The 13,409-nt window shown below is 43.9% G+C and overlaps 2 protein-coding genes across 6 annotated transcripts; both read right to left on the reverse strand.

Annotated features, from left to right (window-relative positions):
- Window positions 1-1,383: 1,383 nt before the first annotated feature.
- LOC111589940 (uncharacterized) lies at window positions 1,384-5,119 on the reverse strand. 4 transcript variants are annotated; one of them, XM_023300851.2, is made up of 4 exons: window positions 4,255-5,100; window positions 3,410-3,484; window positions 3,236-3,330; window positions 1,384-1,732 (listed from the first exon to the last, which is right to left on the reverse strand). In XM_023300851.2, the coding sequence occupies exons 1-4, from the start codon at window positions 4,428-4,430 to the stop codon at window positions 1,728-1,730; spliced, it is 351 nt and encodes a 116-aa protein (XP_023156619.1). In that variant the 5' UTR covers window positions 4,431-5,100; the 3' UTR covers window positions 1,384-1,727. The 4 variants fall into 4 exon arrangements, with proteins under 4 accessions (XP_023156619.1, XP_023156621.1, XP_035817686.1 ...); XM_023300853.2 differs by having other exon boundaries at window positions 1,385-1,732; window positions 3,410-3,497; XM_035961793.1 differs by having other exon boundaries at window positions 1,408-1,732; window positions 3,278-3,330; window positions 3,410-3,497; window positions 4,255-5,119.
- Window positions 5,120-7,520: 2,401 nt separating this feature from the next.
- Window positions 7,521-13,203, reverse strand: LOC100192475 (import inner membrane translocase subunit TIM50). 2 transcript variants are annotated; one of them, NM_001137695.1, is made up of 10 exons: window positions 12,688-13,156; window positions 12,467-12,555; window positions 11,825-11,861; window positions 10,987-11,048; window positions 10,784-10,897; window positions 9,915-10,019; window positions 9,740-9,838; window positions 9,169-9,328; window positions 8,985-9,087; window positions 7,521-8,035 (listed from the first exon to the last, which is right to left on the reverse strand). In NM_001137695.1, exons 1-10 carry the CDS (start codon window positions 13,007-13,009, stop codon window positions 7,990-7,992), a joined length of 1,137 nt encoding a protein of 378 aa, NP_001131167.1. In that variant the 5' UTR covers window positions 13,010-13,156; the 3' UTR covers window positions 7,521-7,989. The 2 variants fall into 2 exon arrangements, with proteins under 2 accessions (NP_001131167.1, XP_008654295.1); XM_008656073.4 differs by lacking the exon at window positions 7,521-8,035 and adding an exon at window positions 8,575-8,719 and having other exon boundaries at window positions 12,688-13,203.
- Window positions 13,204-13,409: the final 206 nt, after the last annotated feature.

The raw sequence follows: 13,409 nt of genomic DNA on the forward strand, positions 1-13,409 counted from the left end.
AACCTCCAAGCGAGTACCTACACTCTCTTGAAGGCTCGGGGGCTACTATCGGGTATCGTAATTAGGGGAACCCCCAATGCTCCTTAATCTGGCTGGAAAACATCTTCAGAACAAGCCATAAACGACTGATAAAGCGCAGGCCTCGTCTACCAAGGGACGTGACCTCATCCGAGCCCAGTCTCGGGCAAGGACGGTAGTCCCGGACGGATTCACGCCTCGACCGAGGGTCCCCTCAGTCAGCAGACGCACCCTCGGCTCGCCCAAAGCCCAGCTAGGGCAGACTTTGTCGTGCAGCGACCTCGCCCAAATCGCCTTACCAACCGACCGTATCGCATGCGCATTTAATGCGGGGATCGCCTGACACCTTATCCTGACACGCGCGCCTCAGTCGGCAAGGTCGAAGTGACCGCAGTCACTTCGCCCTTTTACTGTCCGATTCTGACAGGAAAACAGCACTATTCATCCCGTCTCGACTACTGTGCCATCCACCAGGGAAAGACTAACAACAGTCGCGGTCACTCCCGAGTTCAGCCTCGGGCGCAACGAGGAGCTCCGTCTCGCCCGACCCCAGGTCTCGACCTCAGCCTCGGCCTCGGGAGGAGGTCTCCGCTTCACCCGACCCCAGGCCTCGACCTCAGCCTTGGCCTCGGGAGGAGTCGCCGCCTCGCCCGACCTCTACCTCGGAATCAACTACGCTACAGGGGATACATCATGACCCTACCCCTGGCTAGCCACCTCAGGCTACGAGGGAACAAGACCAGTGTCCCATCTAAGTTACTCCGGTAACAGGTAATGATGGTTCCCCGCGTGCGCCCATGACGTCGGTTGCTCTCAAACCCCCTACGGAAGCAAGCAAACGTCAGTAGGATCCATGCCGCACCGCCAGCTATGCTTCTATAGGGCTCAAGGCACTTCTCCGACGGCCAGGTTAGTACATGTACAGGGCCCAAGGCGCTTCTCCGCCAGCCACGTTAGCACATAGCTACACCCCATTGTACAACTGGGCATCTCCTTGCATCTATAAAAGGGGATGTCCAGGGCCTTCCTAAGGCACGTTGACACACCTCGACACACATGACACACGTTGACACACGTCGACGACGTGGACACACGTTGACGTCGAGATAGAGGGAGGCGGGGCAGACGAGATAGGCAGAGACGGACGCACGCAGGGACTCTCTCCCTCTCTCTTGCTCTCGCCCTCGCTCTCTCACAACGCTTGTAACCCCTACTGCAAGCATCCCCCCGGTGCAAGATAATATAAGCCTCATCCCTTCGCTTGTGTTCCATCTTGCATCAACCCATCTGAACAGGGGCACGCGGCACTAAAATTCACTAGTCGGTCCGGTTGAGGGCCCCCCGGGTCCGAAACACCGACACAACGCCACACAAATTATTTGATAAAATATTAGCAATTGGGAACAAACCTAGTGCCAAATAACCCTTTATGCAATAACTTCCCTAAATAGCAATTGAGAACAAACCTGGTGCCATAACTAACAGCAATGACAGGAAAGTTCAGGAGGATACACCAACAGACCGAACTAACTATCTAGTAACATTCCATATAACGACCATAAGAAAGCAAAACGACAAATAAAATCCAATTGTCCCCAAGAAAACATTGCCAGTTGCAGTTAAACGTCTAACCAGGGAGACCATCAAAGAACTTCATGTACTCATCAAGCTTCTCTTCATGACCGATCTTAACGATCGAACCATCCTCTTCAACCTGCAAAGCAAACGGTAATGAAGAAAAATGATAGACAAAAGTGGAAGCATAGGGAGAGCTATGAATGGACATCCCCAAAGTCGATTCTTTACGGTTAGTCTACCACCTGCAAGCTTTATGTGTTTTCATATTCGAGTTGGTCTCGATGGCTAACATGTAGAACTCTAAGAAAACATTGGTTGGCAAAAGGCAGAAGGGGTATTTGAAACACATAAAATGTGCAGGTTGTCAAACTCTTTTACATGACCCCTTTCGCCTTCTTGATTTCCATGTTCTACGACCTCAAGCCTTGCCAGGCTTGGTTTCTTTAAGCTCCTCTAAGCCACCAACAGTAGGCTCCTCAACTCCCACACCCCATCTCAAAAAACACCCTCTCCCAATTTGTATTGCTTGGCCACCCTTCTCAGCAACAATCATTAATACATGGCTTCATAAGAAAAGAACCAAGTTCTAGTCCATGGACAAGTGGTCTGCGACATTGTGGGGGATGCAAAGGGGACGCCGCACAAGTACACACATCGATAGGAATCTAGGTAAAGGCCAGGAGCGACAGGGTGCAAGCTGTGCAGCATGATGTGGAATAAAGGAGAGATGGTGTGTAGGGGATTTCAACTCAAGTTTGAGCATCTCTAGCTCAAACTCTACATTTGAGGCCCTAGGCAAAAACAAAAGGTAGCTTCAACTGGCCCCGACGAAGCCATCAAACTGGAGAGGGACCAGCAAGCAATTGCCCTCAGGCCCATTTCTCACAGGTCAAGTAGGGGTAGAGCGATAGCCATGCAAGGAAGCATGGTGACAGTGTAGGGTCATGACTTAGGAGCAATGGGGGTTGCAACCCTGATGGACTTCATTTCTTAGAATCACCCCCCCAACTGCTATAATTGCTCTAAGCCTCTAATGAAGCAATATCCAGGTAAATAATTGAAATTCTCTAGTTTGCAGTGGCTTTTTCCATTTTCCTACAAAAATCACGAGAACAAGGGAAAGTAGGTGGCAGTATGCCCCCCACCCCACCCACACACAGGGAGCTGGCACCCTCTTTCGCTAAAAAATCATGTTGCAATGTTTACAAATGATTTATATAGTACCTAAAGAAAATTAAGTGTAGCTGAAACAATTCAGTTTAAAATTCATCTTTTGATGTTTAGATTCAAAAAACAAGTGTCACTGTCTGCACATGATGAACAGTGCCAGGTTGGTTACTTAATTATTTAGCCATGTTAGGTTAGCTTCTTTACAGTGCTGCTGCTAAATTCTATTGTTCCTACAATGTTTTGGCTGGTCGGTTGGCAGCAGTTGCAGACTGAACTGTTGGCTTTAATCGTAAACAAACAGTTCGTTTCTTGACATCTAGGATGAATATCAAACTAATTTTTTGCAACTATACTTTGTGTGTACTACATACATGATTTATGTGATGATCTTTTGAAATACTGCAACATGATATTTTAGTTAATGAGGCGCCAGCCCCACTGGACACCAAATATGAATTGTAGTTTGTACCCAGTACTGTGGTGGCCTCAACTTCAGGTTGTAGGTGGATACCATGTTCATGTAGTAGATAGTACACTTGCAACATGAACATCCAGTCCAGCTCCCTACGTACAAAGCAATATGTCAGAAGGAAACAAAGGAGATGTTGTTCATCAAATAAAATATAATGGCTTTGAAAAAGACCTCATCATGGGTTGAAACTTGGAAGCTCTGTATCTTTTCCAAGGAATCTCCATCCTTGTCTGATTGTTCTGTGACCTGTTATAATATGCTAGCAAACACAATGACATCAGGAGTGCTGTCACAAAAAATGCTCGTCTGGTAAAGTTGAGGAATGACATTAGAGAAAAGTAAAAAAGGAAGATATCTATTTGCCATCAAAGGCGAATTATTTTAAACAAAGACATAATTAAGTAATACCATAGTAAAATGTAGTGATCGGTCATATCTAAAACTAACAATGACCACTAGAAAAGACAAACTCTATATAAATGCTAACTGGGTTTAGTACTTTAGCTATGAGGCCATTTTGACACTCATTTCCTCTAGGTTTGGTCCATACAATATTCTGCTTTGGTTGACAAGTTTTAGAAGCTATGCATAATTTCTCGTATGTTTAATAGGTTCCCAAATATGCAAAGAAACACATAAAGCTTCTTTAAACATTGTGCACCAAGTTGCGGTTTTGGATATCTTGATAACTACCCATACGTGCAAACTAGATGGATGGCTAAATTAACATTTTTTCTGGCCAAGTATGGTATGCAGCGGTAGAGATAGGCACACATGTATTTTGTTTTGGAACTATTAATGCTTTTCTAGTTGTGTTGTATAAATTCTAATGGGAAAACAGAAACAAGATTTGCAATTTCACGGTGTACCAGTGCTACTGCAGTCTTTAGAACTTGAACAAGCTCACCAGTTCACGGCACAACGATGCAGATCCATACTAATTGATGGAATAAATCCTTGCAGATCCATACTAATTGATGGAATAAATCCGATCGTAAATCTAAGCACACATATACCTTGCAGGGACGGTTCTTGATGATGATGAAGTCGTTCTTGCAGACGGTGTTGGCCTACTGCGGGTAGGTCTTGCACATCGTGCATGGTGATGCCTCGCTCGTTTGGGCTCTAACGGCGGCAGGGCGGAGGTCGCGGCGGGGCATAGTGGTCGTGCGACGAGGAAGCAGTCGTCCATGTCCGCGGCGGGCAAGGAGCGGAGGAGTGGGCGAGCGACGCAGGACGCATAGGCCGACGAGATGCAGAGGTCGCGGGGGCGGGTTGGTCGCGAGCGAGGAGGGACACCCACGGCGCACGAAGGCGGCTACACACGAGGTTGCAGGTTGGACGACCGGGAAGGGGAGGTTGTGATGGACGATGGTGGCCACGAGCGGGGGTTGCGATGGCTCGGGAGGGCAAGGATCGATCAAGGTATACACTGACGACGTAGGCAGGACAGGGAGTCAGCCTACCCCTTGCACACAATTGACGACGTGGGGGCGCCATCCACGACATAGGATCTCCAACTGCCAAATCGGTGGGGAACGGGGGGCATTTCCAAATGAGGCCTCGGCGACCCGTGGATGGTGGCGACCTATGTCGAGCGCATATGGTGCACGCAAATGGCAGTATGGGGGCACCAATTTCCAAATCGGTGGGGAACGGGGGCATCATTTCAAAATCAGGGAACGGGGGTGGAGTAGCGTTGAGACGGGGGGCAGCGCCGAGGCGAGGGGAGTAGCGCCGATGGGGGAGCGTTGCCGAGGCGGGGGGAGCAGCGCCGAGGGGGTAGCGGTGCCGAGGTGGGAGCTAGGGTTGAGAACAGTGGCGAAGCCACCAGGGGGGCCGAGGTGGGCCTGGCACCCCCCAACAGGTATGCTCTCTAGTGGAAAAGTATCATCACTTTGTGCTTCCTTAAATCCAATACTTGGCTCTTTTGACATAGAAAAGGTATGTTCTCTAGTGGAAAAGTATTATCCTTCAGAATTCTCAAATCAAGAAAGAATGCAATTAGAGTGTCAACTGCCACATTTTCAACTTGATGTTTGCAACCATCCAGAACTAAAGGGTTTATCATCTTTAGCTGATTTAACAAGTGGATTAGTTAAATTGGATAAAGATTCTTCTTATCCGATGGTAGATAAATTATTGAGATTACTCTTGACTCTCCCTGTGTCAACTGCGACCACAGAGTGAGCCTTTTCAGCTATGAAATTTGTGAAGACACGTCTTCGAAGCAAAATGGGATATGCCTATTTACGGGATTATCTGGTCATTTATATTGAAAGGGGATTAGCGGCAATGATTAGTTCTGATGACATTATCAAGGTCTATGATCTAGCTAATACACATAGAGCTAAATTCAAAATAACTAAGATGTAATTTTAATTTGTTTGACAAAATAGATGCTCTTTTATTATATTGTTTTGTAATGAAGATTATATATCAATATATGCATTGTGGTTTGTTCCCTTGCCATTTTTATATTGTGTCATTGCTGGTTTGGTCGTTTGGAGGCTAAGCCTGCCCCCTCTGTCTTCGGATCCTGGCTTCGCCCCTGGTTGAGAACGCATGCACGGGAACTGGGTTGGGGGTATGAGCTAGAGGCAAGAGACGTGACCTGGGAGGGGGCCCAGGAGGCAGAGAGGAGATGCGCGTGGGGAGCGTCGGTGGGGGTGGTGGGGGCGTGGGCAGAACCATGCACCATGGTGTACATTAGGTTCTTATATAGTAGTAGAGATTACTTATTCACAGGCGTAAATATTAACTCTGAATTTAACATGTTTTAAATCAATCCTAGAATTGCGTTCTTTTTTATAAAGGTATTCAACAATCAACTTATTAGCAAGGTTCGTCTAGATCCTTCGGGACTAGTTGGTGCGAAGCCAAGAGGGCGGTCATCGTAAGACTGACTCCAAATTAAGGAGTCATGCAAAAGCAGATCTACTATGCATATAAACTCAGCTATATTTTTTTTATTTTTTGTTATAAGAGCGAATAATGCATAAAAAATTTATGCAAAATTTTATTCTTATTTAATAATATAAAAAAAAGATTATATGAAACTTTATATATATCTATTTAAAAATATTAAATTTGTCATAACAATTCAAATTATCACTTTCATCCCTAGGCCGTAAGTGTTTAACACGACTTGAAATTGAAGCGGCATAAACAGGACTAAAACGTGTCCTTCTGTGAGTCAATAGGAAACCACATTGCACAACCATTTCTATAAATGGTGACAAGGCTGCATTCTACAATCGCATCTCCAAGGCAGGCTACTCGAGATGTCATCAAGTCAGAGGGGCAGGCCAACGTTGGGCTGCACTCAATTTTATTGGTTTAGTGGACTTTTTATCTTATTTACCGTAGTAACAAAGACACACTCCCTCTATCCAAAATATAATTCGTTTTAGACTAATCATATATTCATTAAACATTTATTAAATAACATATAAATATAGTTTGCATGTATTTATTATCATTTGAATGAATGTTGATGAAAAAATGGACTAAAAAGAACTATAATTTAGGACGGAGGAGTCTTTATTAGTAGCCTTCTATTTAGTTCCCCATTTAAATTTTAGGCTGGATCCGCTCTTGTATCAAGTGATACAAAAGGATAAAAACAAACAGGCAAGGCAACCACAGAGATGTGGTTTCTGCTGCAGTGAACTGAAACTTTTCTACCCAGTCAACGAACGATCTATCATTGCCGTAGCATGCCACGTAGTTGAAGAACCTGTTGCCGTTGTTCTGGAGGCAACATGTTAAGCTGCTCTAGCAATACAACCAAAGTTGTGAGTTCACTCCAGAGAAAACATAGGTAGGTGAGGGTAATACTGACATTTTTTAAAAAAAACAAAGAATGCAGATAGTAGTTGTTCCCAAATATAACAGAAGACGCTTACTGCTGGTGCTTAGCCTGCCTGGATACCACCAATTCCTTGGGCAATTTGTCCGGGCAAACCAGGTAATTGTCCAGGGAAATGAGAACTAGAAGTGGGAGCTTCTTGGGCCCGTCCCCAGGCAGCTGACCTAACAACTTGCATTGGAGTCGTAATTTGTGTATTGTAATGTGAACTAGCCTGTTGAGCAGATAGATTACAAGGGTTATGCATTGAACCATGTTCACCAAATCGCATGAAAGACTGAACTACTCATAGAGTACATCAGCAAGACTATCTACGAGTTGCATGTGCTACGGCTAACGTGATAACAGTAATAAGAATTGGTAAAGCTCAAATGGGTTTGGGTTCCACGGACACCAGTTGAACTTTTAAGTGCCAGAAACTAGATGTATCTCACATGAATTCTCAGGTAAATCCAGTATTATGTGATGCGCTCTTACATGTCGACAAAAATACAAAAGCCCTTCAAGTCCATAAATCTGAGAGTAGTAGTTGCGAAACCAAACAATCCAAGAAAATATTGACCGAAGATGCTACGATGACCCATGAACAATCGCTTTTCAGTCTTCCGCATGAAGCACGTTTTGACAGCTCCATCATAGCAACCTTTGAGTCACATGGTCTCAAAAGTCTCAGCATTGACCATCCAATCCAACCGATGTTCTCACTAGAATGCCTAAATTTTATAAAAAGGCCCAAACCTAAACTGCCAAAACTAAGATATCCCTGAACAGCAGCCAACAATTTGACTCCGGACAAGAATAAAAAGGTTCCATGCGCTCTTTCGAAAACATGACGTCTAGGATTCACAAATCAGAAAGTCCACTATCCTTCCAGGATCCATCACCGTCGCCATAAGCGCCCAAGTTTGCTCTGTTCCTGCACGCGCCTGTGAGATGGGAAGATTAATGTCGTCAGGCTAACAGTCCTGATCATCTGTATAGCTTACCAAAATATTATATGCACCACATAGTTAAATTCCAGAAAGGCTATTGTAGCTCACACCTAAAAGCGCACAAGGTTGGCTACTTCTGGCATTGCAGCGAGCGAGTGGCTTTGTTTCTCAAAGCATACTACAGCTTATCTGTAAAGAGGGGGGAGTCGTGTGGTGTTTGCAAAATCCAAACTAAAATAGTCTGGACTCCAGACCTGTTCATTTACCACATGATCTGGTTCAGATCCTGAGCCTAAACATGCCTACTGGTGGTCAAAATATACTCAAAGGCCAGACCTGTAGACATTGTATTTTTCTTATATTTTCAGGTATTGGTGAAATCAGGCATAGTAAAAGAGGGGCCACATATCACTTTGAAGACCAGTCAAGCACAACTAATCCCTTAATGCAATGTCATAAATTCAGTTCAAGTTTAAATATCCAGCCTATCCACACGAGAAATTTGGTGGGAGATGATTAGGAACTTACAACATCTTTCTTTAATATAATTAGAGCCACTTCCATTGAAGAATTACTCCCTCCATTCCAAATTATATGTCGTTATGGCTTCTCTAGATACATCGATCTTGCTATGCACCTAGATATATGTTATGTCTATATACATGGGCAATAAAGTACCTAGAAATAACAAAACGACTTATAATTTAAAACGAAGGGAGTACAGCACAGTTCAATATTAGAGACACTTCCTTTTAGAAGCATTAATGCAAAGAAGCAAAATATGTCATGTCAGATTGTAGCACAAATTAGTGATTCATTCATAGACTCAAATCAAACCCAAACTATTGTAACCTTATAGCAACTTGCACAGATTCAATGTCATGAACATTCACATGATGTCTTGCAACAAAAACTAGAATAAGGTATAGCCATATTTGCTTACCGCTGGTGTTCCTTTGAACGCTCAATAAACTTAGCAGCAACATCATGACCTTGATAGGATGCCAGCACTGTCCTAATGTCAGAAGGTCTAGCCATGGCAACATCTGCAAATTGTGTTGGCTTTATCAACGTTTCATCATGTTGATATCACAAATTCACAATATGAGAGAGGTTAGAACACTCACACTCGAGAAATGGAATGAGATCCAGCAGTTGGGTATCATTTTTATCTTCAAGTTTAAAAGGTTTGATTTCAACACAATTTTCATGCTGCAGGCAAGATTCAAGAGCATGGGCGCTGAGATAGATCACTTGAGCAGGGTTTCTGTTCAACTTTGACAAATCCTGATAAAACATGAAAAATATAGTAAGATTAAGCGGAAACGTGACAAGACAGTGAAAATGGACAGTCAAGCATATCTGCAGTTTAGATACAGGACCAGTCCTAAAAACATGTCAGACCCTAACAAAATGTTTAGCAGTAGCAAGCTTATCAATCACAAAGGAATGATTGTACATCTACTTTCTACAATAGAAAGTACTATAAACTTTGTTTAGATACTTTCTCAAGTAAATGGTCCTGATAGTTGGTCATCCTTTACAAAGATGATAAAATGGTGATGCTAATGATAAATATAATAATAATAAAGGTACAAAGGATGACAATATACAGGAGCAAGTGTATAGAATAACGTCAATGAATGCATCCTAATTCCTAATGCTGAGAAATTAAGTAAATCCTTACAATCTGCATACCCGGTAATGTTTTCCATCCACGTACTTAGTTGCAGGTCTTGATAGCCTGTGTGAAATGGTACCCCTTGAGTTCAGCCTCTCAAACACAGGTTCAACATACTGCACACCAACAAAATATTCATACAGGTTAGAACATTAAATAATAGTCCAAATGCAAAGGAAAAGGTCAACTAACCATAGGTGGCTGATCAGAATACACAACAACTTCATATAATTTTGACATATGTTCCAGAAACGCATCAACTCCTGGCCTCTTAAAAGTTCTCCATCCCCTCTCACGCTTTGCAAAAAAAGGGATATAAAGACAGGAATGAACATCGTTAGCGCCATGGTTTTTAAAGCGGTAAGGCGAGACAAGGCATTGGACCACCGCCTGGACACCTAAGCGACGCCTTAAGAACAGTGGTTAGCGCATTATTTGCATACACAAAGAAAAATGGGAACAATTGAAAAGAGTATCACAATGTGTGAAAAAATATCAAAAGCATGTTGTGGACTTGCATAAGCCTGGACCACATGTATAACTCATAACTACTACAGTTTCAGCTGATGTATACACAATTAAGCACCATATTTATGCGCCTTGGCACTGAAACATCAGAAACCACATGTTACTTGTACAAGAATATAGTGGAGGACAACTGTTACATGTAGCACAAGATATTGATTAAGGACATTGTAACCTAGTAAGCAACACCTTTTCAGGTTACGCTAAACTGCACAGGCACTACAAATTGTACATATTAATATTATTAAGATCATCTATCATAGCCTACAGTATATTACATTAGTATGGAACACAAACTACACCCTACTATTCAACCATTCAAACTGCCACTAGTCATAATCTCTTTCCTGTGTGGCAGGGATAATGGGCCTACAATATTACAATACTAAACTATTTACTAAAACAAAATATATGTAAATATAGTGCCAGATGTTTGTCTTTTATGTATTAAGAGTTTATGACATCATGTTTTTGGATTCCAAGGTGGCACAAATAATGAAATAAACAACAGAACAGGGTACGATGCCACAATATACCTGCCAATCAGAGTAGACAAGAGTTTCATTCAGATCAAGAACTAGGGTGAAGACATGCTGATCTTGAGGAAGTAGATCTGGTAGCAGTTTGTCTGATGTGGGTTCAGTAAATCCCTGGAGTAGAAAATAATAAGAGCAGTTATAAAAAATTGCTAGACTATATATGTACAAAGGGAGTAAAATCTTTATAGTATGTTACCAACCCTGACATGGTCTTCAATTGTGCTCCTAATATCCAAATACAGCTCTATAGCTGAAACAGGAACTGCGGCCCAAGATTGTACACCTCTTAGTAAGGACAAGAAGGTACAAAAGATAAAAACATATCCAACAAAGCTAAGCTGGAAACAAATAGCAATTCAGCACAGAAAAATGTTACAATTCAGAGCATATGTCTCTATCTTAACTAATGTTAAATCCATGAATGCTTTACAGAGGTTCATATATATTCATTTCCAACATGCATGCATTGACCCACTTCATAATCCAATAACAACAGAATCTGTGTTTACACTGTCTCAGAGTAATTCTTTAACTATTCCTAAAGTAATTTGCATGAATTATTGATTATGCAAATCGAAGACAACTGACAAGAAACAGTAAGTAGTTCTATCATTCTATGAGCCTACTCCATCCAATCTAGGCTTGTAATAAATCGGACTCTTCATAGCCTTGGTGGTGAGCTCTTATCATCGCTCATCTAGTCTTAGCCGGGGGGGGGGGGGGGGGGGGGCCTTCTCTCTGAACCCTGTGTGTTCAGTGCAACTGGCAGCTTGTTTAGTTCAAGACTTCGAGCTAAGTATGTACTATGGTGTACAAAACTCTTGTAATTTCGTTGCTTTTGAGTAACGAAATTCAGTTCGTCCATGCTGCAAAAAAAAGAGCCTACTTCATCGAGCATCACCACATTGCCATTAGGACATGTGTTCAGAAGTGCACATTAAATGATCTCCAGAGAAGAAAGACTTTGCAACAATAACACTTGAATTCCAAGAAAACAGAAGGAAGAACACTAAAAAGAGGAGCCCATTTAGTTTGCACCTTTCATAGCCGTCGAGTACACCATAGCTTTATACTTCTGCATGAAAGAAAAATAGTAATAATCTACAGTCAAAATATAATTTCACACTCAATGGGAGAAGAATTCACTCTCTATTTCAATTAATGTAACTCCCCCACGTGTAAAATCATCATGAGGCGTATAAGTTATGTCATGCTTCAATATTTTTCAGCACAAATTGTGTCGTTCATTTATGATATGCTTGAATGGTGCCATAAAAAATAAATTCACAGCCAACTGAAGTCAACGATCCTCCCACAAATCCAGACAACAGAATGGCACTCCACAACAAACAGCAAATACTGTGGGCTGAAATTTCAGGGAATATCAAATTCTAGTGACACAAATTATGCATCTCTGGCAACCGTTTGACATAGTCAGTCTAATTCATGGGAACTGAACAGACATTCCCAGTCATCTTAAAAGAATCTGAGCTGTCAAAAAAGACCAATAATCAGAGTACCATCGCTCCCTCCTAGGTGAGAAAAGGGTGGTGCTATGTATGACTAATTGGCTTTGCAGCTTACAGGAATACTAGCAAGCAACAATAAGTAACAGGCGGTAGCTCACAAGAATACTAACAAGCAACAATAAGTAACAGAGGATCGCATGGTATAACTTACCTCGAACGTGGAGGCATCCTCAGGGATGAGCAGCCTTGGGTTCTTCCTGAACTCTCTCGTCTTCTCCTCCACTTCATTCAGCGAATAGGCTGACACGAAAAAAAAAACAAGTCAGGAGAGCGCAAAATCCCAAGAGGCCAAGACAAACTCCAGTCCAAAACCGCGCGAAAGCCAAATCGCCATAGCAGGCCGAATCGCGGTGAAGAACCGGGGGATCGCACCGTAGGTGACGTATCCGACGCCGCCGATGGCCCCGGCGACTGCTGCCAAGGCGCCGAACTTGAGCAAGCCCCACCGCCCGCGTGCCGCGGGGGGAGGTGTCGATGAGGGCTGGTCGCCCGCTGCGGGTGTGGACTCGGCCGCCGCACCCTCTGATTGGGCGCCTGCGGCCGTGGCCGCGGCGGAGGCGTGGTAGGCGAGAGGGGAGAACCGGGAAGTGTATGAGGAGCGGGAGGAGGAGGAGGCGGCCGTGAAGGGGTGGCTGGCGTCGCTCCGCGCCCCTGGGAGGAGGAAGCTGCGGTGGCGGAGGAGGAGACGCGACATGGCGATTGGCGCGGCAGCGAGCTCGTGGCTTGCGGGAGAAGGGAGGGAAAAAGGAAGTGAAAAAGATGCGGAGGTTTTAGTTTAGGTTTTGGTTTTGAGCGCAGGGTTTAGGCAAGGACGCGGAGAAGACGGCGATCGAGATTCGCGAGAGTGGGGAGAGGCCGAGAGAGGCAAGGACACCGAAAGGGGTGGAGTCTGGACTCTGGACTCTGGAGTGATCGGGCAAAAGCGGCGCCTGCCTACTGGCCGGAGAGGCGGAGGGCTGCGTTCCTTGCGGATCTGGGCTGACGACGGCCTGCGGGCTGCGGCACTGCACTAAGGATTGGGCCGCTATTTTATGAGACGAAAAGAAGTCCATTTCACACAATGCAAGTTTTCTTCTCCAAATTTAAAATCAGAT

Source organism: Zea mays, chromosome 8, assembly GCF_902167145.1.
Source record: "Zea mays cultivar B73 chromosome 8, Zm-B73-REFERENCE-NAM-5.0, whole genome shotgun sequence".
Classification (NCBI taxonomy): domain Eukaryota; kingdom Viridiplantae; phylum Streptophyta; class Magnoliopsida; order Poales; family Poaceae; genus Zea; species Zea mays.

Excerpts from the sequence above, each read along its gene's own strand:
- LOC100192475 (XM_008656073.4), bottom strand. The coding sequence starts at position 13,009 with ATGTCGCGTCTCCTCCTCCGCCACCGCAGCTTCCTCCTCCCAGGGGCG. Across the intron at positions 9,088-9,168 it reads TCTCATTCCATTTCTCGAGT|ATGTTGCCATGGCTAGACCT; the intron begins GTGAGTGTTCTA and ends CACAATTTGCAG. Across the intron at positions 8,720-8,984 it reads CGTTCAAAGGAACACCAGCG|GTACTTTATTGCCCATGTAT; the intron begins GTAAGCAAATAT and ends TGTTATTTCTAG.
- LOC111589940 (XM_023300851.2), bottom strand. The coding sequence starts at position 4,430 with ATGGACGACTGCTTCCTCGTCGCACGACCACTATGCCCCGCCGCGACC. Across the intron at positions 3,485-4,254 it reads TCAAGAACCGTCCCTGCAAG|GTCACAGAACAATCAGACAA; the intron begins GTATATGTGTGC and ends ATATTATAACAG. Across the intron at positions 3,331-3,409 it reads AAGTTTCAACCCATGATGAG|GGAGCTGGACTGGATGTTCA; the intron begins GTCTTTTTCAAA and ends CTTTGTACGTAG.